Raw genomic sequence first — 24,874 nt, 5'->3', positions numbered from 1 at the left:
GGAGAGATAATAGGCCTAAGCAAGACAAATCTGACAATAGCTTAGCATCCTTGAAAACCCCACATGCCCATTCCACTGAACATAGGCCAAACAGTGGGACAACCGTATACAAGTAAAAAGGCGTCTGTTAGCACAGAATACTGATTCAGTACAGGCGCTTGGTGCACCCTTGGTGTGGCCAATCAATTAAGTGTACCTCCCCACCAATTTGCTTTCCCTCTATCGCCATCACTCCTTTTCTTTGATTGACAGCTGTCGCTTTATAGAGCCAAACATGGGCAACAAGAGATGGAAAACAAGTAGGTGGAAACTTGTAATTAAATGATTGACCACACCAAGGGTGCACCTAGTGTCTGTGCTTGGTTTGAACAGTTATTCTGTGCTGACAGATTCCTTTTAATACTATTTTTACACCTGCTTTATCATAGATTCTGCCAAAAATACAATAGCATGCTGTACTATTTTATGTTGTGAAATGCTAGACACCTTGAAACCTGAAAGACTCCGATAACCCATGGGCACCACTGGTTTCTGCAATAAGACAGGTCGGCACTACTGGTAATTTTGTTCTATGTTGGACTATGTGTAAGTGGGGCACTGTAATTTCTACATTTTAAAAAAAAATTCACTTACTTTACAACTTGCCATTTTGGATCACTGTAAAAGTGGAGCGATTCAATTCTATCGTTGTTGGCAAAATGAAAGCGTTTTGGTAAGTATTGCTTGAGAAAAGGCTTGAAATGCTGATCAAGTTTTCTGCACTGAGAAAAAGAAATACAGTAATGAGTATGAAATTTCTCTAAACTTCTATGCAATAATCCCATAACGTTGACATTTTTTCTGGAGTTCACATATTTGTTGATTTCATTATATAGCTTTGGTTTGAAGTGCTGATAATCGAATACCTATTGCTTCCTTACGGTAAATCTCAAAAATCTGCTGTGGAGAAACGGGGTCAGTGGGTACTCTCGTCCGCTGGCTCGGCTGCCTTTAGCAAGACTGCATGTACCACGGCTCATATCCATGGTTAAGAGATGGTCTCTGTGTCCTGCCAACCGGAGCCAACAACTCCTAATTTGATTCCTATAGAAACATAGATCCGTCTCCCTCGTGATGGTGCCATGATGAATTGGCTGCAGTCCTGTCTCTCGTCCGTTGAGTGTTTATTAGAATGTCTGACTGGTAGCTCTGTGTGATGAGATGAGATCTGCTCTCTCTGTCTCTTGAGTCTTTTTATATCCGAGGCATGTGATCTATTTTTAATTTTAATCAAATAACGGAGGACCTGAGTCTATGCAAGTTTACAAAATATAATAATTTTTATTCAAAAATATTAAGATTTAATAGATCATATGCAAAGAACACAATATTCAATAAGGTGAGCAGATACAAATATGACAACATGTAAACATTAATTAGTGACCTAGTCCAGCTATCGTAGCAGAAGATCCCTGCTCCCACAATCAAACACAATGGGTATACTGTGTCTGTACCCAGATTAGTGGTATACTCCAATAAATGAACATAACCCCCCAGTAGCAAATAATTCCAGGAGCAAAAAGATGCAAGTAGGTATAACGCTCTGGTTCTCCAAATGCTGGCTGCTTAGTATAGCACTATAAATTGGTATAATTAGGACACCATTCCTATATAGTAAATGCAGCCTTCATTCATATGGAGACCATAGGGTTAATGAGGAGTGTGCTTAGCAGCGCAATAGATAATTGTAAGATATTAAATCAATGATTACCCGTCATGTTTGAGACGTGGAAGCAGGAGACTGGATCCCCGACGTACGTTTCGGTACAGATTCCTTCCTCAGGGAAGCTTGGCTTAATAGGCCCAGTGTCCCCGTATTTTATATCTGGGTCAAATAATCCAGTTGTCTAAATGCACCACTCAAAGCGTCATCTCCGGGTCCACCAACACTCGCGCGTCACCCCCACCAGGTGAGCTGAGTCATGTGGGGCGGCCGGCGCCTAGCTGTCACCACGCAATCCAGTAAACACCGGAAGACAGTGAAAACACAGAGGGGGCGCGGCCAAGGGGAAGCGCGCATGCACACTATTTGTATCACTGATGAAGATAGATTGTGCATAATAGGCAGCCTGCAACATTAAAATAATCCAAAGGGAGGCGCACAGACACTCAAAACAGAGTTCAAGATATGCATTCATCATAACAATAGACAGAAAGCGCCTCATAAGAGATAACAAATCACATTTACAAATTAATAAGCAGCAAGGTCACAAGGTGCCAGAAGGCACACAGACAGTAAAAAACATTTACCAGATTGTAAATGAGTCATGGTACCTGTGACAATAAAACAGAAAAAGGGCCTCATTAGAGACAAAAAGTCCACATGTAGAAATAAGTGAACTGCTAAGTCTTGGTCAATCATTTTTAAATTTACCCAGTGTCCTTCAGTCCACCCTCACAGCCTTTCCCTATCTAGCTTTGAAGTCAACAAACTGGATGTGGAGCATAATACACAACTAGCATAACAGCATACAATAAACACACACTATGTACTAGTCACTATTACAGTCTTACACAGTATGTTAAATGGTATGCAAGTCTGTCTTCTTGACCCACCAGAGATAAACACTTAAATCCACAAGCCAATATACAGACAAAAAGTCAATTCTTCTTAGTTTGCAAAAACATAGTCATCTGGGTAATTAAGATATACTCTGGTGTCTTCACCATATTTAAAGGCCCCTTGGCAATTGTTTAAAAAATAAAAAGTATATAAAATATATATATATATATATATATATTTATATACACACACACATATATACACATACACAGTATATTATATACATATATATATATATATATATATATACACACACACATATATATACACATACACACACATATATATATATATATATATATATATATATATATACATACATACATCTATATCCATCTTTATATACAGCTCTGGCAAAAATTAAGAGACTACTGCAAAATTTTCAGTTAGTATGATTTTTTTCTTTATAGGTATATTTTTGAGTAAAATTGAAATTGTTCTTTTATTCTATAAACTACTGAAAAAAATGTCTTCAAATTTCCAAGCACTAAATTTTGTATTTATTTTCAGAAAATGAGAAATGGTCAAAAGAACAAAAAAATGCAGTGCTTGCAGACCTCAAATAATGCTAATAAAACAAGTTCATAATCATTTAGAAACAACAATACTAATGATTTAACACAGGAAGAGTTCAGAAATCAATATTTTGTGGAAAAACCATGATTTTTAATGACACTTTTCATGCATCTTGGCATGCTTTCCACCAGTCTTTGACCCTGCTTTTGGGTGAACTTATGCCACTCCTGGTACACAAATTTAAGCAGGTCTTCTTTGTTTGATGGCTTGTGACTATCCATTTTCCTCTTGATTACACTCCAGAGGTTTTCAGTGGGGTTCAGATCTGAAGATTGGGCTGGCCATGACAGGAATTTGATGTGGTGGTCCTTCATCCACACATTGATTGACCTAGCTGTGTGTCATGGTGCATTGTCCTGCTGGAAAAAACAGTCCTCAGAGTTGGGGAACATTGCTTGAGCAGAAGGAATCAACTGTTTTTCCAGGATAACTTTGTATGCGGCTTGATTCATACGTCCTTCGCAAAGATTAACAAGCCCAATTCCAGCCTTGCTGAAGCATCCCCAGATCATCACTGATCCTCCACCAAATTTCACAGTGGGTGAAAGACACTGTGGCTTGTACGCCTCTCCAGGTCTCTGTCTAACCATTAGATGACCAGGTGTTGGGCAAAGCTGAAAATTAGACTCATCAGAGAAGATTACCTTACTCCAATCCTCTATGGTCCAATCCTTATGGTCTTTGGCAAACTTCAGCGTGGCTCTCGTTTGCTTCTCATTGATGAAAGGCTTTTTTCTAGCTTTAAATGACTTGAGCCCTGCTTCTAGGAGTCCGTTACAAACTGTTCTTGCCGTGCACTTAACCCCAGCTGCCATTTGCTATTCCTTTTGTAGGTCACTTGATGTCATCCTGCGGTTGCCGAGTGACATTCGTATAAGATGACGGTCATCTCGGACAGTGGAGAGTCATATATACACACATACATATACTATATACATATATATATTCTAGACCTCTAACTGTGACTATATGTACTTGTGCATCAGTTTTAATGACACCATTGGTTTTAACATATCATGTACTGGAAAATGGGAAAAAAATTCAAAGTGCAGTGAAATTGCAAAAAAAAGTGCAATCCCACACTAGTTTTATTTCACCTTGTTCACTAAATGCTAAAATTGACCTGCCATTACGATTCTTCAAGTCATTACGAGTTTATAGACACACATGTCTAGGTTCTTTTGTAAGTCGTGAAAAAAAATTCCAAACTTTTTTAAGAAAAAAAAATTGTGCCATTTTCCGTTACGTAGAGTCTCCATTTTTCGTGATCTTGGAATGGATGAGGGCTTATCTTTTGCATGCCGAGCTGATGTTTTTAATGATACCATTTTGGTGCAGATACAATCTTTTGATTGCCCGTTATTGCAATTAAATGCAATGTCGCGGCAACCAAAAAACATAATTCTGGCGTTTTGACTCTTTCTCTCTACGCCGTTTAGCGATCAGCTTAATCCTTTTTTATTGATTGATCGGGCAATTCTGAACACGGTGATACCAAATATGTGTATGTTTGATTTTTTTTGTTTTATTTTGAATGGGGCGAAAGGGAGATGATTTGAACTTTTATTTTTTTTATTATTTTATATTTTTTTAAAAACATTTTTTTTAAACTTGTCATGCTTCATGGGAGACTAGAAGCTGCCATAATCCGATTGGCTCTGCTACATACAGGCGATTATCAGATCACCTGTATGTAGCAGAATTACTCACTTGTTATGAGCGCCAACCACCGGGCGGTGCTCATAGCAATCCGGCAGTGACAACAAAAAAGCAATTAGGAAATGACAGGCTCATTATCACCACATAGGGAGAAATATGTCGTACCATGCATTTTATACAGTGATTGGGTAAGAACTTGCAATGACTTGCTCATTCTCATGGCTGTGAATGTAACACGTACCCCTACAAGCATTTCACGTTGGCTTTCTCAGGGGGCCAAAATCTGGATGGTCACTGACCTTATAAAATGCATGGTACTACATACTTTTCCCTATGTGGTGATAATGAGCCTGTCATTTCCTAATTACTTTTTTGTGTAATTACTTGCACTGTCACTTTATATATACACATTTGATTGAACATAATGGTTCTGTGTTTCTTTCTCCCCGTATTTGTGCCTGTGGGGTGACACCACATTTTTTGTGCACCTTTTGAACCTTTTTAATTATTACTTAATTTTTGGTGGTTTATACGCTCCATGTTTCTGTTTCAACTTCTACTCTTGCTCAAGTTTCTGATAGCCGGGCCGCATCCTCAAGTAGCACCTGGTCGGTGTCATCATTACCCACAAACACTGATTTTAAACTCAAATTATTCCTCCTCTCCCTTTGCACTGTCAGATATCCATCCCTTATTGTGTGGTGAGGGAAGAAGAATACACTACCAGTCATACGCTTGTGTGCCAACTCAAGTTCCATCTGGCCAAGTTGCTGGTGGTGCAGTCGCTGATGTACTACTTAGTGGACTTTATTTCCTTTTGAGAAATGATGCTATAGACTCTACATCAATCTAAAATACTAATTCACCATTATTTGTTAGAGAAAAGGATACCAACTCTGCAGTAAAGATGTGGGCCACTCTTTCAACTTGGCATTGAGCTCAACAGTGCTGTACACCAAAGGCATCTGGAGCAGCAACTAAGGACAGGGACATTATATGCCTTTCATGGCCCACTGTATGAATGTTTTGAGAGACATTGCTACACCACCTCAAACAGGACAGTTGATGAATCTTCCATAGTTGGATGCCAAATATTGTTTCATTGCCATGGTTATCAATTTCCTCCTACATGCATTGCATCGACTCTCTGTCCTCAGACTTTTCGTTCTTGTAAGTTTAAGGTGCTACCAAGCTGTTTTACAGGCAAGCAATACAGCAGACAAGTTGCTACTTTGCTTCACGTAGAAAATATCACACTGGTTAACTCCCAATTAAGTGCAATTTGGGTTTTTGCAAGAAATAACGCCCACAAAAATTCTGGTTGCACTATGTTTATGAAAAATAACTCATGCTCTTTGCATGAAACATGTCGCAAATTTAACTTTGCAAAAATTTTTGAAGAATATACCCACTGGTACAAGGTGGTAGCCGTGGCCAGGAGAGTGGTGAAGCATGACCTCCAGTCCAGATTTGAGACATCAAAACACAGTAGAATTTAATGCATACTGTATGTAAGAGCATTTACAAACAACGTAAAGGGTAACTAATTATATAATGCAGCTGGAGCTTGGGTTACTTTAAAATCCCCCATTCACAGCTGAAGAGCCCATCGAAGAGGCTACTAAATTTAACAGTATATTGATAAAAATCTTTATTTTATTAATTTGTTTAAATATAGTACAAAATATTTAGTAAAAAGGTGACTCTAGCCCAGAGGGAACACAACTAAAATCATTATGTAAATGCTGACTGCTTATGGTTACACTAACTGCACATTTACACAAAAGATTTCCCAAATCAATAGATAAATACTGAATATACACACATCATAATGGCAAAATATGTTAGGAAATATCCGGATAAAAATACATGCGTCAACTATGCCAGAACAGTTAGCCAGATAAATACAAGATATACATTTAAAATAGTATATTGTTAGTATGTGGTATTGGTCGATATTTTGGTCAACATATGCAATCTCGCAACCCATATCACGGGTCCTCTATGACTTGCGAGTCCCTACACTAAAAGTAAAAAAGGGCATTCGTATATTCCAACAGGACACAAAACTAATGCCCTTACAGGATGCAGCAGCCCCCCCCCCCTTGATAAAGGTGAAGGCAACACAGGTGAAAAACATTAATGAAACAACCATTCACAAACCTACCAATTCATGGAGGGCATAATCCCCTAATAGTCGAATTGCACATGGATACGACTTGCATAGAGAGCCTTTCACACACTGGACTCACAAGCCAATGAGGACCCTTGACGTGGGTTGCAAGCATGCAAATTTTGGCCAATGCTTATTACATATATTTTACTGTCTAATCTAATAGTACGTGCATCACTAACAGACTGTAAACCAGACACTCTGCACTACATCTGTGTGACTGGCACCCTATACAAGCTATATTCATGTGCAATGCTAATACAAGCTGACCACCATGGATTAGTAGGTTAATCAATGGTTGTTTCACCAGTATTTTGCCTGTGTTACCTCCACATTTATAATGGGGTCGGCTACATTCTGTAGTGCATTCGTTTTGTGACCCATGTTGGTAAATATGGCTGCCTTTATTGTGTAATGCTTTATCGCTTATGTATTATCATAGACAGTGGTTGATGCTTTTAAGAATGGAAATAAAGAATTGCAATTAAGGTAAGAAGATACAGCAAAGCTGTTCTTTAAGTTTTGTATTGTATTGTAAAAAAGGTTATAAATATATGTGAGAATTTGGCTGTAATTAATTGGCATAGTTTATACACTGTGTAGGGTAAATCAGTTGGATTTGTACTTACTGATAGGTTTTTGGCAAGGTCTTCATAATCAACTAAAAAAGACATTCTTGAAAATTAGATACCTAAAGTTGAAAATATTTTAAAGAGTCAAATAAAATAGTTTACAATAAACAAACTATGATCTGGATACTAATCTTTTCTTTAAAAAAAATATCCTCCATTTCTAAAAGTGCGTTTTACTTTTATGATATTTTATATAAACATATTTTTCCATAGATTAATTCTTGTTGCCAGTTTGTCATTTGCTGTATAAAACCATGTGTGTCTATATGTCAATGCCTAATTAACACCTTGAATGCTTAACTGAGCTAAAATGTAACAGTGCAAAGTGCTAAAGTAGATTGCCAATTCATGGTCATCCCCTTCCTAACAACATAACTTATTTATTTTTTTTTTAGCATCAACAAACCTAGGACTACTGATCCTTCAGCTATTTTTCACATGAAAGTTCAAGGCTACTTAAAGGAAAAAGGATCAGAATAGAGAAACGTAAAGAAAAAATAATAACCAACACATTGGTACATTGTTAGACACGGTTGCACTTTCCTACATAGATTTCACAAGTCTCCATCAATGCTAGTTGTCAAAGGGGAAAAAAGTGGGCTATCTTGAATTTCAATATGCATGAAGTTTTCTATTCATGAGACATAAGATGCCATCAGCCAAACCTGACTCTCCCTCCATCCCAAATGTCAAGTTAAGGCTAGGTTTGCACAACTGTATTTTCTAACTTACGAGAAAATTTAACAGATTATACTAATCACACTCTTTTTCCAAGGAGTCATTGACTTGCGTGGTCGAGTGTGAGCTGAATAGAGGATGCAAATCGACTGCAATTTTTTTCCTTCCTGTGCATGGCCTCATAAAATAACATTGGTCATCTACACAAGCCCTAAGAGTCAGGCATCTTGAATTTCAGCATGCTTTTCTTCTCATCTTTTCCATCATCAACTTTTCTTCTCATGAGAGACAAGTTGCCACCAAGGGGTGTCTTCCCACTGAAAATACATGCATGCTCAGCCTAGTGTGCATGTAAATGTTAGGGTTGAGGAGGAAGTGTTGTTGGTCTGAACAAAGTTTGATGACTGACAACTATCCAAGGTATATGACCATCATTATGGTACAATTATTTATAACCTGACAGATGACAATATCCAATAGAACTATAAAGTCAAAAGAGGCAAAAAATGGCATGCCTGATGAGTAACAAAATAAGATCATATAATAGAAATAGATAACATACAAGAGAAATACTCATCTGGTAAATGCACAGGTCTCAGACGGGCTGCTGGTCCATATACCACAATGTAGTCATCAGAGGAGTTTACATAAGATTTTAGATATTCAATATTCCCACAACGTGATTCCTCCATGCCTGACAAATAAACAGGAAATATTACAGCGCTTATTCCATTCATTTGGTTGTAATTTTAGATGCTAATCAGTTTCTTAGTGCCTATTAAACCATACATACTCATCTACATACTGGGACACGTCATATACACTGGACAGTTGGTCAGTCCTGCCAAAATCAGTCATCAAAAAGTCATCATAAACAATCTACATAGAGATTTGACAGTAAGCAACGCTCTGGTTTCACTTGTAAAACCTGCAGAATTATGAATGCAGCTCAGGGGGATAAGTACAGGCTGTAGCTTCGTGTATATGCAGTACCAGATAAGCAAAAATCATTGAAACTTATTTCTACATGCAAACTATAACTGGCAATAAAACATTGAAGTAGAAACTGAAGCACTCACCACATTGGACTGACACCAGGTCTTCTAGACAATATCTGGCTGCAACTATATAGCAAAATGAGTCTAGAGGCAGCATATTTCAGACAAGTCACACAACTAAAGACATTTGTGCAACCTGTCTTGGTCTTGCTGTCGTGCGATTATTTAAGAGCTGTATTTCGGCTGTAAATAAAACAGCCATTTCACAGTTTGCATTGGAGTAATGGTAAGTAGGTAGCACGCAACGTTTGGCCATTATCAGACAACCCAACACACTTGGAAATATTTGCACCATTGTTACGGTAGTTCACAGGTTGAAATGTGGCACAATAGGATGCAATGCAATACAAGATTTTAATGTTGCCAGACACGTCAACCAAGCCTTATAGAGATAAATGCAAAAGTCATTTGATAATTCTAGGACAGGAAGGTGTGCATGTTAGAAAATTACTCTGGGAAATTGTCTCCACAGGGAAACTGAGGCCTTCAACACTGAAGAAGTGTAGACTGTGTTGTTCCATGAAAACATTTGTATTTTGAGGAAAGAGGAAGTATTAAAATCTTGGAAAATTGCTTACCATGGTCAGACAAAAGCAAAAGATTAACACACTTGTCTAAATTCATCTGCTTCAGTCCATCCATCAACATTCCTACAATTCGGTCTACATTCATGAGGGCTTTTATCACCTGCATTCAAAGTACAAAAAAGACAATTGGTTAGCATTACACTGCGCAACAAATTTCAGGGAAGTTCTTGTCCCCTGAGAAAATTATATTGTATCTTATACATTTTGATATGCTGAACACGAACATGGGCTCTGTATCGCGTAAGGTTTTTAGGAAACAGTTTATAGTCTACATTATGACGTCCGAGACGCTACATACATGTGCATCGATGTCAGTAGCAAAAGCAATTGTTCAAAAGTGTTTTGCAGATGACTTTCATTTATAATCCGTGTCAGATGCTTCTCGAATAAGATTTCTGCAATAGTCAGCCAGCATTGATGTACTACATTTTCCCTGGTAGGTTTTCTCCATCAGCGCAATGTCTTGGTGAAATCTTTCACCGTGTTCATCGCTAACGGCACCAAGATTGGCTGTAAAAAAATCCAAGTGAGAATGTAGAAAATGCTTTTTTAGTGACATATTGCATTTCATCAAATTATATGCTTTAAGTATGTTGTACACGAGTTGTTCAAAGCTCGCTGCCCTGCTGTTGCCAAGGAAGTTGAAGGTCACATCTTTAAAGACTCTCCATGCCACTTGTTCAGCATCTTGCAGAAGACTATCAAAGCTACTGTCATTCATTATATCTCTGATCTGTGGGCCAATAAAAAATACCTTCTTTAATCTTTGCATCACTTATTCTTGGAAATTTCTGTCGCAAGTAAGAAAAGGCTTCTGATTCTTTGTTCATTGCTTTGACAAAATTCTGCATAAGTCCAAGTTTAACATGCAAAGGAGGGAGAAATATCTTTGCTGGATCAAAAAGAGGATTATGTTTAACATTCTTCTGTCCAGCAACCAGGTTTTTGTGGAGTGGCCATTAGTGATGAGTGAGTAAGCTCGTTGCTTGGGTTTTCCCGAGCATGCTCGGGTGTCCTCCAAGTATTTTGGCGTGCTCGGAAATTTAGTTTTTGTCATCTCATCTGCATGATTTGCGACTTGCAGACAGGCTGAATACATGTGTGGAATGTCTGTTTGTTAGGGAATTCCCACATGTATTCAGCCTGACTACAAGTCGCAAATCATGCAGATGAGACGACGAAAACTAAATCTCCGAGCACGCCAAAATACTCGAAGGACACCTGAGCAACGAGTATACTCGCTCATCACTAGTGGCCAGTCCTTTCTGAAATAGTGCATTTCTTGTGCACTGTCCCACTCACAAATAAAACAACAATACTTGGTATACCGAAGCTGCAGTCCAAGAAGAAGTGCAACAACTTTTAGATCACCACATACACTGTGTGCAGAATTATTAGGCAAATGAGTATTTTGAATACATCATCCTTTTTATGCATGTTGTCTTACTCCAAGCTGTATAGGCTTGAATGCCAACTGCTAATTATGTAAATCAGGTGATTTGCATCTCTGTAATGAGGAGGGGTGTTGTCTAATGACATCAACAAGGTGTGCTTAATTATTAGGCAACTTCCTTTCCTTTGGCAAAATGGGTCAGAAGAGAGATTTGACGGACTCTGAAAAGTCAAAAATTGTGAGATGTCTTGCAGAGGGATGCAGCAGTCTTGAACTTGCCAAACTTTTGAAGCGTGATCACCGAACAATCAAGCGTTTCAAGTATCCCACAGGGTCGCAAGAAGCATGTTGATAATAAAAGGTGCAAAATAACTGCCCATGAATTGAGGAAAATCAAGCGTGAAGCTGCCAAGATACCATTTGCCATCAGTTTTGCCATATTTCAGAGTTGCAACGTTACTGGAGTATCAAAAAGCACAAGGTGTGCCATACTCAGGGACATGGCCAAGGTAAGGAAGGCTGAAAAACGACCACCTTTGAACAAGAAACATAAGATAAAACATCAAGACTGGGCCAAGAAATATCTTAAGACTGATTTTTCTAAGGTTTTATGGACTGATGAAATGAGACTCTTGATGGGCCAGATGGATGGGCCCGAGGCTGGATCAGTAAAGGGAGAGAGCTCCACTCCGACTCAGACGCCAGCAAGGTGGAGGTGGGGTACAGGTATGGGCTGGTATCATCAAAGATGAACTTGTGGGACCTTTTCGGGTTGAGGATGGAGTGAAGCTCAACTCCCAGACCTACTGCCAGTTTCTGGAAGACACCTTCTTCAAGCAGTGGTACAGGAACAAGGTATCGTTCAAGAAAAACATGATTTTCATGCAGGACAATGCTCCATCACATGCATCCAAATACTCCACAGCGTGGCTGACCAGTAAAGGTCTAAAAGAAGAAAAAATAATGACATGGCCCCCTTGTTCACCTGATCTGAATCCCATAGAGAACCTGTGGTCCCTCATAAAATGTGAGATCTACAGGGAGGGAAAACAGTACACCTCTCGGAACAGTGTCTGGAAGGCTGTGGTGGCTGCTGCACGCAATGTTGATCGTAAACAGATCAAGCAACTGACAGAATTGATGTATGGAAGGCTTTTGAGTGTCATAGTAAAGAAAGGTGGCTATATTGGTCACTGATTTTATATTTTTTGTATTTGAATGTCAGAAATGTTTATTTCTAAATTTTGTGTTGTTATATTGGTTTACCTGGTGAAAATAAACAAGTGAGATGGGTATATATTTGGTTTTTATTAAGTTGCCTAATAATTCTGCACAGTAATAGTTACCTGCACAAACAGATATCCTCCTAAGATCGACAAATCTAAAAAAAAACCACTACAACTTCCAAAAACATTAAGCTTTGATATCTATCAGTCTTTTGGGTTGATTGAGAACATAGTTGTTGTTCAATAATAAAAATAATCCTCTCAAATACAACTTTCCTAATAATTCTGCACGCAGTGTATATTCCAGTTATAATTTCTATAATTTATGTGGGTCAAGAGTAACTCCATATTCTCATATGTTTTCTTCATGTGTACGGCATGTCCAATAGGTATTGAAGGATAGATATTTCCTTTGTGTAGTAAAACAGCCTTCAGACTTAAAACTGACGAGTCAATGAACAGTCGCCATTCCTTCAGGTCATGTTCACAACCAAGAGCACCAAACAACCCAAAGACATTGTAGCAAATGGTTAAACTGTCGACGTAGTTGAAAAATTGATTAAGGTCTTCTTGATGACTGTGAAAAACAGACTCTTGTTCCTGGTAATAAGAGATTCCGTTCTTGCAGCCTTGATCCCAATAATTCTGCCTGCCTCTAACAATTTCAAATCTCTGACCAAGTCACTCAGATCAGCTTGACTGAACAGATGTGGATTAGATGTAGAAGGCTCAAAGTCTGGGTCTGCAGCAGTTTCATTTTCCACTGACATTGTTAGTTCATCTTCGTCGTCCTCCATTGTCCGTACATTGGGCGGCTTTGGAACACGAAGACTTTCATCGTCTGGCACTGGTCTTATGGCTGAAGGAAGATTAGGATATTGTATTGATTTCTTGTTCTTTGCTGAATATCCTGTTATATTTGTAAGGCAGAAGTAACAATCTTTTTACATGATCTCTCTGCTCTCTCCATTTCATTGGGACAGCGAACAGCATTGAAGGTCGTGATCCATTCAACCATGCTCTAAGTATGTCAGTAATTTCTTTTGATTCCTCCCCTGCCCAGGAGATGTGGTATGCTCCGTACACAGTTAGTTGAATGATTCACTGTGCCTGCGCGGAATTCACCTGATAAGCGCTTGCATATGTGTAGATCAGCGATTTATGTTATTTTAGTGGAAAATTCAGAATATACTGTTTCAGAAAAAGTTCATATGAGTTTTTAGAATTATAACAGAATATTATAATGTTTCGTATCATTTCTCCAAAACCTTATGTGATAGGAAAAAACTGAAGTCATTTCTGAAATCAGCATGAAAAAAATCAATCAGGAACACTCAAAATTGTCTGAGGGACAAAACCTTGGTAACACAGTGTTATGGGAGGTATGCATAACATTTTACTAAAAAAAAGACAAAATCTGAAATTAGTTTATTTATACACACAAGATATGATACAAAATTGAAGCATACAGTGGCATGTAAAAGTTTTGGCACCCCTGGACAAAATTACTGTTATTGTGACCGGTTAAGCAAGTTAAAGATGAAATGATCTCTAAAAGTCCTAAAGTTAAAGATGACATTTCTTTTGCACTTTCGGCAAAAAAATAATAACATTTTCATCTTTTTCATTTTAAAAATTACAAAAAGGAAAATGGGTCGAGATCTAAGGGGTAATGTATCTCCTTGTGGAGAGTGACATACTAACCCTGACATGCCAATGTAAGGAGACTTATTCGCCATGCAATTTTCCTCTGGGATATTAAATATGCAAATTGCTTTTTCATAGAAGAAGAGGACTAGAACTCAATAGCGCTTCCCTCCTTACGTTGGCATGGGAGGGCTGGTAAGTTACCCTCCACAAGGAGAAATGTTACCCCTTAGAACTCAGTTCAGAGCCTCTCACCTAGACAAATCAGTTACAGTATCATACTTTGCACTGATGCGGGGCAATACCCTAAAACACTGTCTGCAAATTGAGATACTGATTTTTCTTCTATCCCAAGTCATATTGCAAGGCTCGTTAAAGGGTCAATAGTGACTTGCAGGATCAATGCTTCCAACAGTTGGCGCTATGGAGTTCTAGTCATCTTCCTCTCTGAAGAGGCAGTTTGCATGTTTAATTGACCAGGGGTGTCAAAATTTTTACATGCCACTGTAGCTTCTACATGTACATTGCTGCAAAAATAGTATAAACTGACATGAGAAAAGAAAAGAAAGTTACAAGATTAAATATCATGATATCCTATCATGATGTACTGTCATGTCAAAAATGTCAATATACATTTTGATCAGTGGGGGACTGGGCATTAAGGCTGCGTTCACACGTCATGTTTTTTTCGCGGCGTTTTTTAACGCGTGATTTTGCCAGGAAGATGCAAAAAAACAGCATCCCATGCATTCCTATGGGATTCAGTAATGCTGTGTTAATGCTGCGGATTTTCCCCACAGCGGAATCGCATCGTGGAAAAATCCACAGCATGCTCATTATTTTGCGGAATCGCGGGGATTCCGCCCACATAGGAATGCATTGTTCTGCTTACTTTCCGCATGTGGCTGTGCCCACCATGCTTAAAGTAAGCAGAACATTTGCGGATGGTACCCACGGTCCGGAGGAGAGGAGACTGTCCTCTGGGCTGTGGGTACCATATCCATGTAAAAAATAGAATTAAAATAAAAAAATTGGGTTATATTCACCTTCCGATGTCCCGAGCAGCGTCCCCAGGATTCAGTGATAAACGCGGCAGGTCCTGTTCCCAGCGATGCATTGCGATAATGACCTTTGCTGACGTCGCTGTCTCGCAATACTGTAGCGGTCTTGCGAGACTGCGACATCATCAAAGGTCATTGCCACAATGCATCACTGGGAATAGGACCCGCCAGAGCATCGCGGAGGCCTTGGGACGCTACGCGGGACGTTGGAAGGTGAATATAACCCGATTTTTTTTTTTTATAATTTTTAACTTTATATCTTTTTACTTCTGATGCTGCATAGGCAGCCTGAATAGTAAAAAGTTGGTCACACTAGTCAAACACTATGTTTGACGAGTGTGAACAACCTGTCAATCTGTTCTCCAAGCGATGCTACAGATCGCTTGGAAAACGCTAGCATTCTGCAAGCTAATTACACTTGCAAATTGCTAGTTTTTCCACGGGAAAATCGCGGGAATTTAAAATGCGATTTTCCCGCGGAATGGAATTACGGAATTCTCACGATAACTTCTGCAGGAGTTCCGCTACGTGTGAACCCAGCCTAAGACCCCTTTTAATCCCCGAAATGAAGAAGTAGAAGCGCTTAGTTTTCAGACAAATGTGTTCTTGTACACTCTATATCAGAGATTTTCAAGGATAGAATTTGTATACATTATTGCCTATTGGAGTATTCAAAAAATGGAGACTTCATCTGGGACCAAACTCGCTGATTGAAATCTATGCATCCTTGAAAGCACTCGAATACTGTCTCACTTTCATCTCAGTGCTCTGCAATTTTCACATTTGCTTGATAGGAAAAACTTTAGAGACAGGAAAGAGGATAGGCAAGGCTAGAAACTTTCTTGAATAAAAAAAAAACAAAAAACCTGATGACACTATTGGTAGAAATAGATACTCTGACCAAACACCAGTGAAAATCTGATCCAAAATACCAATGAAAATTGGCAATTTTTTGTGTACAAGAAAAATCACTGACGTCTAAATGAGTTGTAATAAAAAGTCTATGGCCCTAATTCATCAAAATTTTTATGACAGAATATTGGAGTAAAATACTGGTGGTATAATTCTCTAAATTAGGCCATGTTCAGCATTTGGTCAGTATTTTACATCAGTATTTGTAAGTGGCCTTAGTACAATTATGGTTATATCAAACATGCATGTTTATTTTTAAGTGCTGAAAAAAAAATTAATAAAAAAATTCTAATAAATATTGCATTATTTATGAAAATCATGGATCTATTATAAAGTACAGCCTGTCGCTAAGCTTTGTAGGGGGACTAACATGGCCGTTAAGGGGCCTTCACAGGGTACGGAGTGGGGCATGTCATTGAAAAGCCGCTGTCAGAGATTGAAAGCGGTATTTAAATAGTTATCATGCAGCAATGGAAGTGAGCTATGGGGGCTGCAATTACAGGCAGCAACCAATTGTGTTACACAGTCGCCATATGCCTTGCATTAAAGGGGCATTATCAAGTTTTAAAGATATCCCATATCCGATATGTAACAGAGATCCTGCATTCTCCCCTGTTTCCCCCTCTGTGTGCTCTATCTGTAACTGGCAATCCACTGTTAGTGGGGGTAGGAGACGTTCTGCAGTGATGTCTACCATGGACAGCTCTGCACAGAGAGGGAATGTCTGACCTTCATACATTTTTTAGATCATAGATTAGCTGGAGCAACATGGAGGATACTACAGCAGAGCTGAGGTGTCTTGATCTGAATCAAGCTTTGATGTGAGGTAAAACAATTGCTACAGAGCCTTGCACAATATTTTTCTGTCTCCCTTTTCCTGTTCCCTTCTCTGCTCCTCGCCTTTTCTGGAGTTCATCTCCTTTAAACAAGACAGCCCTGAGCTGCTCCAGGAGGCAGAGAAAGGGTAAGAAGTGTATGATAAGTGGGGAAGGAAATTGATGTCTCTGATTAGATACTTTGTAAATATCAATATGTTTAAAGGGAATATGTCAGATGATATTTGTGTAAAATATTAAAATACTGCTCAAAAAAATAAAGGGAACACTAAACAATACATTGTATTGTTTACAACAGAAAAAATACAGGGAAAAATGGAATGCCTCACCATGTCAATGTGCCTGGTAGCCTTGAATTTGCCAGCAGCGATCCAAAAAATTCCATCTGATCGTCGATCACAATGAGAGGAAGAAAAAAGTTGTCAGATTACACAGCTGAATAACAGCCAGAAACGCATAAGAATGTGACTCTGTTTTTATCTGTCGATATATCTACACATTTTTATGATGGTGTGAAATAAAGAATTGTTTTTGATTATTCAGATGTGTGATCCGACAACTTTTTCTTCCTCTCATTGTATTGTTTAGTGTTCCCTTTATTTTTTTTTGAGCAGTATAGTATCCTGAAACACAGCTTGGGCAGCCCTTTCAGGATATGTAACTTCTTTCTCTATGTGGCCCTGTTGTGTTGCTGTAAACTTCAGACAAATTTATTGTCTCACACCGGCAAGTCAACCATATGTAAATGGAAAATGAATATTCACCCACCCATTCTCTGCACTGGTGTCACTGATTCTGTCAGACTGCTGTATGCCCGAGGATCACATCGCAATCCTTGGACTGACAGTATGCTCTCCTGACCTGAGAGTGACAGCTGCATAGAATACAGTACATACTGTTACACTCATGTCAGCAGAGCAGACGCCCAGACTGACGATGCTGTCCCCAGGAGAGTAACTCAGCAGTCTGACTGCACCCAATCAGTGACACCGGCTGGGAGGGATGGGCCAGATTATTGAAGGGGGAAGGATTCAATATTCATTTTACATACATATGCGCACCGGCAAGTCAAACGTATGTAAATGTCAAATGAATATGCACCCCTTCCCCCCCTCTGCACCAGTGTCACTGATTGAGTGCAGTCAGAAAGCGATATTACTCACCCAAGAATTGCTTCACAATCCTTGGGCTGGCCGTCTGCTCTCCTGACCTAAGCGTGACAGCATTGTATTTCTACAGTTCGGCGGCAGCGCGGGTTCAGTCACCGCTCTGTGTATAGAGAGCTCTAAATGACAGCAGCTCAAATTAGACCCGGCAGTCAGTCAGTGCCAGAGGGGCAGTTATAGCCACTGCTCTCCATACACAGAGCGGTGACGGAACCTGCCCCGGCACCAGCCCTGTGACTTAAACAAGAACGCTACCAGGAGGAATAGAGTTTAAGGCCTTCCGGCAGTGAAGATTTAAGTGACACCAGTACAGTAAGTAGGTTCAGAATGCCATTAACCTGCAAATTAACCACTTGTCTGCAGGTTAATAGCGTTTTTTCATGTGACCAATTCCCTTTAACATGGGAAGTAAACCTCGCAGATACCAAATATATACCTGCTTAGGCACACCAGCTCTGTCATGCACATTGAGGTGATAAAGAGTAAAAAAAACATTTAGCTATTTTACTTACCGCACTGCTGACCGGACCATGCCTGTGTCCTGAGGAATCTGGTTCTTCTAAATACAGAGTGTAAAAGTGTGGTCTAAATCAAACAGTGCCAAGAACGACACACACTTGTCAATTATTTTGAATAAACACACAACATCATTCTAAAATTAAAGGTGTAAACTAAACATTAAACATGGACGATCTCCATCATTAAATGTGTTTCTCTTTTTTTTTCCTTCTTTCTTTTATTTTAAAGGGGGTTTGTCACCAGGTCAAAAGTGGCAGGTTTTTGCTCCATTTTATTCTTGCTGCTCCCCTGAGTATTACAATTTTTTGGTTTTATTTTAATGTGGTTATTTTAATGCTATTTTATTGCCTTTAAAAAGGTTGTTACCACAGGATTCACTGAGGCATGTCATAAGACTTTATTACCATATGAGTTGTATCGTCTTGGCAAAGACTATAAAAAGAAGCGCCAAATATAAAGTCACAAATGGCAAAAATGAAAAAAGTGTAATACAGGAGCAGTGGTAAGGGTTTGCTCACACTGCTAGGAGGATTCCCTACTTCATAAAACATAACCTTTAATCAGTCATTAAAACCTAAGACACCACAAAAACACAGAACAAACATAATAGTGCTCGTGCAAATCAGTGCTCATTAAAACATGGTTCGGTCTGACCACTAGTCACGGACATGGTACTCCCGGTCTATTCTCGGATGTGTTCTGCCGGGTAATGGATCCACACGGTGGAGCAGGACAGCATACGGGGAAAGGGATATAGATGTATAATGATCCCTATCCTCCCTGTCGTGCCCAAGTTTTGCTCCTGTCCTCACAAGGACAGGCCCCGAGTGGGCCCCTGTAGTGTCACCCCCAATGTGTAAAGACAGGGTACTGGCTCCCTACGCGTTTCCTCCACAATAGTGGGGATTCATCAGGGGAGTTTAGATAGATAAATCAAAAAGGGGGGTTTATTCTGAGAATTGTCCGTATTTTATATAAAGGCCCCGCAATGGCTGAGTGCCTTATCCAGCAGAGTGACTGTCCAAGTCACTGCCAAAAAGTAAGTCCCCCAGTACCCCGCCTTTACACATTGGGGGTGACACTACAGGGTCCACTCGTGGCATGTCCTTGTGAGGACAGGAGCAAAACTTGGGCACGATAGGGAGGATAGGGGTCATTATACATCTATATCCCTTTCCCAGTATGCTGTCCTGCTCCACCGTGTGGATCCATTACCCGGCAGAACACATCCGAGAATAGACCGGGAGTACCATGTCCGTGACTAGTGGTGAGACCGAACCATTTTTTAATGAGCACTGATTTGCAGGAGCTCTATTATGTTTGCTCTGTCTTTTTGTGATGTCTTAGGTTTTAATGACTGATTAAAGGTTATGTTTTATGAAGTAGGGATTCCTCCTAGCTTTTGATAATTAACCCCTGAGGGTTTTGAATACGGTGGTAAGCATCTTACACCGCATCTGATTTTGCTCACACTGCTATACAACATGGCCAAGTGCTGTCTGCTATTTTATCGTATAGCACTCGGCCCAATGTCATGTCCCCAAACACAAATGGGGCATGGCTTCCGTCACCTTTCAGTTCAGGGAGCGGCAGTTGCAACCACACCACAAAACTGAGTGACAGCCGACTCGGCAGTGCATCATCACTGCGCACCGAGTGATGACTAACGCTGCGCCTTTATGACAGAACAGAGGAAATAAGTTAATTTTCTCCAAATAGCTAGGCTTTCACTGCAAGAGACGCATGGCTTTAATCTCCTATTAACCGGCAGATTAACCCCATATCTGCAGGCAATAGCGTCTTTTTTTTTACGGGTTCCTTTTAAGTATAAATAAATATACAGCAATGCAGCTTAGAATTGCAAAGACAATAGGTGTAAAGGGTTTTACTATTGTTCTTTATTTACCCAAAATAGGATTCTCAGCAATGTAAAATATGAATCACTGAACGTAGAAATATTCATCGCCCCTTACAAGCCTGAAAATACCAGCCCCCATCTGTCAGCTTTAGCAAGTGTGATTGTCAAAAATGGGGGGGACCCAACACCATTTTTTTATTAATTATTTATTTGAATAATTAAAAAAACAATGTGGGGAACCCTCTGTTCTTGATAACCAGCCTTGCTGAAGCTGACAGCTGAGTGTTGCAGTCCCCAGTTGTGAGTTTTGCCTGGCTGGTTATAGAAGATACAGGGGAACCCATGAAGAATTTTTTATTTATTTATTCATAGCGCAGTCGGCGGGTGATGAATACCCCCATTAGCCGTTCCTGCTGTCACTGTTATTAGCAGCAGCATCAGGGGTAAGCTGATGGGAGTAATAGTCCCATCAGCAGTCACCTATTCTCATTGTTATCACTTGAACATGCATCTAATCATTCTCCTCTGCTTGCTCTGATTGCTGGCAGAGCAGGGGAGAATGACGAGAGCAGTCTAAAGCACCCAGTGCCGTGGAGCAGCGCTTCCTGTACCACTGCTTCTCAGGCGCCAGGACGTATCACAGGGATGACATTCCAGTGAGTCATCCGTGTGCACATGCGTGGGACGTTTTGCGGCCCGTGCTGTCAGTAAAAAACAGACGTGTCCACTCGTGGGTCACCCAGACACAAGGTCCGTGGAAACACTGACATGTGCACAGCAACATAGATTTCAATGTGTCTACATGTGTAAGTGTCTCCAGTATGTGTGAAAACTGTCACCACATGTACCCGAGACACGGACATGTGAAAGAGCCCTTATAATTACTGTAGAATATTATTAAAACTCACTGTTGATTATACGAAAAGATCTCTCACCTCTTATCTTCAGGTAGATGCAGCCATTTGAGAATAGACATTACTCTAGTTTCAAAAGGAATCGATCTGCATAAAGACATATGCTGTATCAAATGTTTATCAACAAGTTTTAAAAAGGTCTATGTAGAAAAAGCAGCTAGGGTAGGAACCAGGTGAAAAACATTATGAAACAACTTAAGTGCGTAGTGACGATTATTACATTATTTCCTTTTTAAACTGTGCATTAGTCATATGAAACCATAGCTTCATGTGAGCCACCAGGAATAGCAGCACTGACATCACTGGAGCAGCACCACTGCTGGAGGCAAGTATACATTATTATCTTATATATAAAGCTCAATGTGGGTGTGTATATATGTATGTATGTATCCGCACCGTCACAGCTACAGCCACAAAATTTGGCACAGTCACATGTCTGGACCCCGAGAGCGTCATAGGCAATGTTGTGAGGCAAAATTTTAACCCCGCGCATTCCAATTCACCAAACAATTTTGCCCCTATCTACATAATGGGGAAAAAGTAAAAGGAAAAGTGTTGGAGGCAAATTGTCAGCTGCCAAATGTGAACAAGGGGGACTTAAAGAATGAGAGAGATGGCGCCAAAGAGTATATACCGTACAGTTGCTAAGGTGGAGCCCTGACATGGGATACTCACCACACACGGGGATATGAACACACACACAAAATGCGCCACACACTATCACGTGCTTCAACACATATACCACCCTCAGCACACATTTCACCACACATACACCAACCTTGCCACATAAAAGACGAAACACAAAAGTCGCCACTCAAAACTCGCCACGCTGTCCCAGAGCTGTTTAAAAGATGAAAAATGAGCTGTGATTGATTGCTTACGTGGCGCCCCTGAGGGTTCAGTCGCCACAGAGGTATTGCACCTCCTCCTGAGGTGTAGTATCCCACTCTCCAGGTAAGATGGGACCCCCTCACCAACCTCCAATACCTGCATCCCACACAAACACAGTAGTGTAGCAGAGCAACCTTCATGGCTCCCTGCTTGGAACACGAAGAGTGCTGGGAGGTGGGTGGAGCTTAGACTGCACAAGAGAGCGGTAGAATATTAGGGAAAAGGTCAGTCTGAGAGAGAATATCCCCTGAGAGGGATGGAGTGAAGGAGGTGCTGCAGCAGACTTCAGTGACCTGGAGCTGCTGGCATGGGAAAGAGAAATAGAAAGCCTGATTCTTCAGAAGAAAGAAAGTTTAGTACGGAACGTAAGGAGAAGAGAACTAAGGACTAGGGTCAGAGCAGAACCCTTCCTGAAGTTTGAAGCGCATGGCTGGGGTCCGGTCCCCGAGGCTGTTTGTGAAACTAATGTTCCAGCAGCAGACACCGGAGGAATAGGAGCTGTGACCACTCTATTCCCACAAAAGACTCGAAGACACAGTGGCAACCTATGTGTGAGCCGGGACATGACGGATGGAGTCCCCGAAGCAGGCTACAGTCACTTGTCATGCGAGTAGAGTTCCAAGAAACATCTGAGAGGAGGAACTTGGGTTTAACACGCAACTATAAGTACTTCAGTATAAGCGCTAGAAATGAGACGTTCAGAACAGGCACACGAAAGGGAGAGCTGGAAAGGTTAATTCCATCTGCCTGGGAGTTGGCTGAGCCCCTGATCTGGAGACGGCAGCATTGAGGCGGGCACCTGTCTGTGCCAAGAACGTGAGTAAAAGAACTGTAACTGCATTCATCTGTATCATCGCCTTCTTCCTGCGCGAACCCACTCAGCACTGCTACATCTCTGCGCCTAACACTGCACCATCTACTTCTCCTCACTTGCCAACCTCATCTACTGTTAGGAGTCGGGTTCCTGTCGCTGCATAGCGGAAATCCCGAGCCTTGCTTCCGGCGGTCTCCCATTCCTCTCCAGCCGCTGAGGAGGTTGCTCAGCAAACTCGTCGGTCCCGGCACTCTGCCCAGACCAGCCGTGGGTTGGCTTGCTGCTGTCACCTCTGGCACAGCTATGGCAATGCATGCTGCTCATCAGCGGGATTCTCCAGGGACTAAGTCCCCATGTCAGGCCACTGAGCATGCCCGTGGAGTGATCTCCCATTGAAGATCGAAGGTCACGTGCTCAGGTCCTGCTCGTGTTCGGATTGGCCCATCCGAGAAGCCAGGAAGGTCCCGGATGCTCGCGGCTATAAAAGGCTCGCATGGCCGCTCGGCCATGCGCTAGGATAGACTGTATTTTCAGACTATGAGGAGTGAGTGATGTATGCACGTATGAATGTCTCTGGTGAATGACTCATTAAGAAACCCCTACCCTTGGTAGGCATGTGTTGTGCAGCCTAGCCTGCTAGCGCCCAGGCTTAGGCGTAGGTAGGTCAGTGTTTGAGTCAGGCATTAGTCCTCACCAGTGACTCGGCACGCCTCAATGCACGTGCTCCACACTCCTTAGCCAGCATCTATAGCGGCGTTCGCGGCAGCGACGCCATGCGCTCAGTGGGCCTAGAGGGACTCTAACCCCATGTCCTTGGGGTAGAGTTCTGTGGCCGTACACTGTGCGCTCTTTTGGCCGGGCTCTGTGAGCTAAACAGGCTCCGGCATCTACGTTCAGCGGCCTTGCGGCTCTGTAAATTAACAGAGTTCGCTCTTGTTCACATTGGGTGACGTAACCCACGTGTGACTGTTTTAACACTGCTTAATTCTTCCACCATTATCTAGCAGCAGTGTACCACCTCTGCACGGTGGACCCCGGGCTGCGAACGCACCTACTACTATTTCAAAATTTGGTGCGTTCCGCCAGCCCTAACATCTACTCTGCCCTAGGACTAACAGCCCTACCTGTGGAGGGCTACAACATCATTACTGCACCACACCATCTGTCCCAGAGAAGCAACCCTGCAGCGCTGGTCAAACTGACCAGAAACCACAGGTGGCGTCACAAATCATCTCAATAACTTTATCCCCCTTACTCTATCCCTTTTACATTGACCGCCTGAGGCCATGGGCCGAGTCACTGCCACTGTGACATCTCCCATTGTGATCAACAGGCCCAGAACAGAGTACCCCATGGCCTCTGGGGGCGAGTCACTATCAGCAACAGTTTTCTTTGTAGACAGTTGTGGTAACTGAGGCCTATTGTTCTTATCATTTCTATGGTGTTATTGTCCTTCTGTAAAGCTGGAAATAACACAATTTATTACCGTGCCAACACAGACCACCCTCTGACACAGACTGCAGGGGAAGCCCAGTATCACACAGGATAGGATTAGATACATGGCTCAGCAGTCAGTATCACACAGGATAGGATTAGATACACAGCTCAGCAGTCAGTACCACACAGGAGAGGATTAGACACATGGCTCAGCAGGCAGTATCACATAGGATAG

At 41.0% G+C, this 24,874-nt stretch overlaps 1 protein-coding gene across 1 annotated transcript in view; it reads right to left on the bottom strand.

The window, feature by feature from the left end:
* Nucleotides 1-24,874, bottom strand: part of ENPP1 (ectonucleotide pyrophosphatase/phosphodiesterase 1) — a 181,152-nt gene that overhangs the window by 38,281 nt on the left and 117,997 nt on the right. The window contains exons 10-15 of the mRNA XM_073575821.1: nt 21,519-21,584; nt 18,719-18,791; nt 9,957-10,065; nt 8,883-9,014; nt 7,640-7,671; nt 634-761 (exon numbers count right to left, since the gene is read on the bottom strand). Of these exons, the coding sequence (XP_073431922.1) occupies nt 634-761; nt 7,640-7,671; nt 8,883-9,014; nt 9,957-10,065; nt 18,719-18,791; nt 21,519-21,584 (540 nt within the window). The remainder of the gene's footprint in view (nt 1-633; nt 762-7,639; nt 7,672-8,882; nt 9,015-9,956; nt 10,066-18,718; nt 18,792-21,518; nt 21,585-24,874) is intronic.

This window comes from Dendrobates tinctorius, unplaced genomic scaffold (genome assembly GCF_039654945.1).
Source record: "Dendrobates tinctorius isolate UK_male_01 unplaced genomic scaffold, ASM3965494v1 ptg000046l, whole genome shotgun sequence".
In the NCBI taxonomy this organism is placed as follows: domain Eukaryota; kingdom Metazoa; phylum Chordata; class Amphibia; order Anura; family Dendrobatidae; genus Dendrobates; species Dendrobates tinctorius.
The sequence above is the reverse complement of the archived record's forward strand: the minus strand, read 5'-3'. Positions and strand labels throughout refer to the sequence as shown.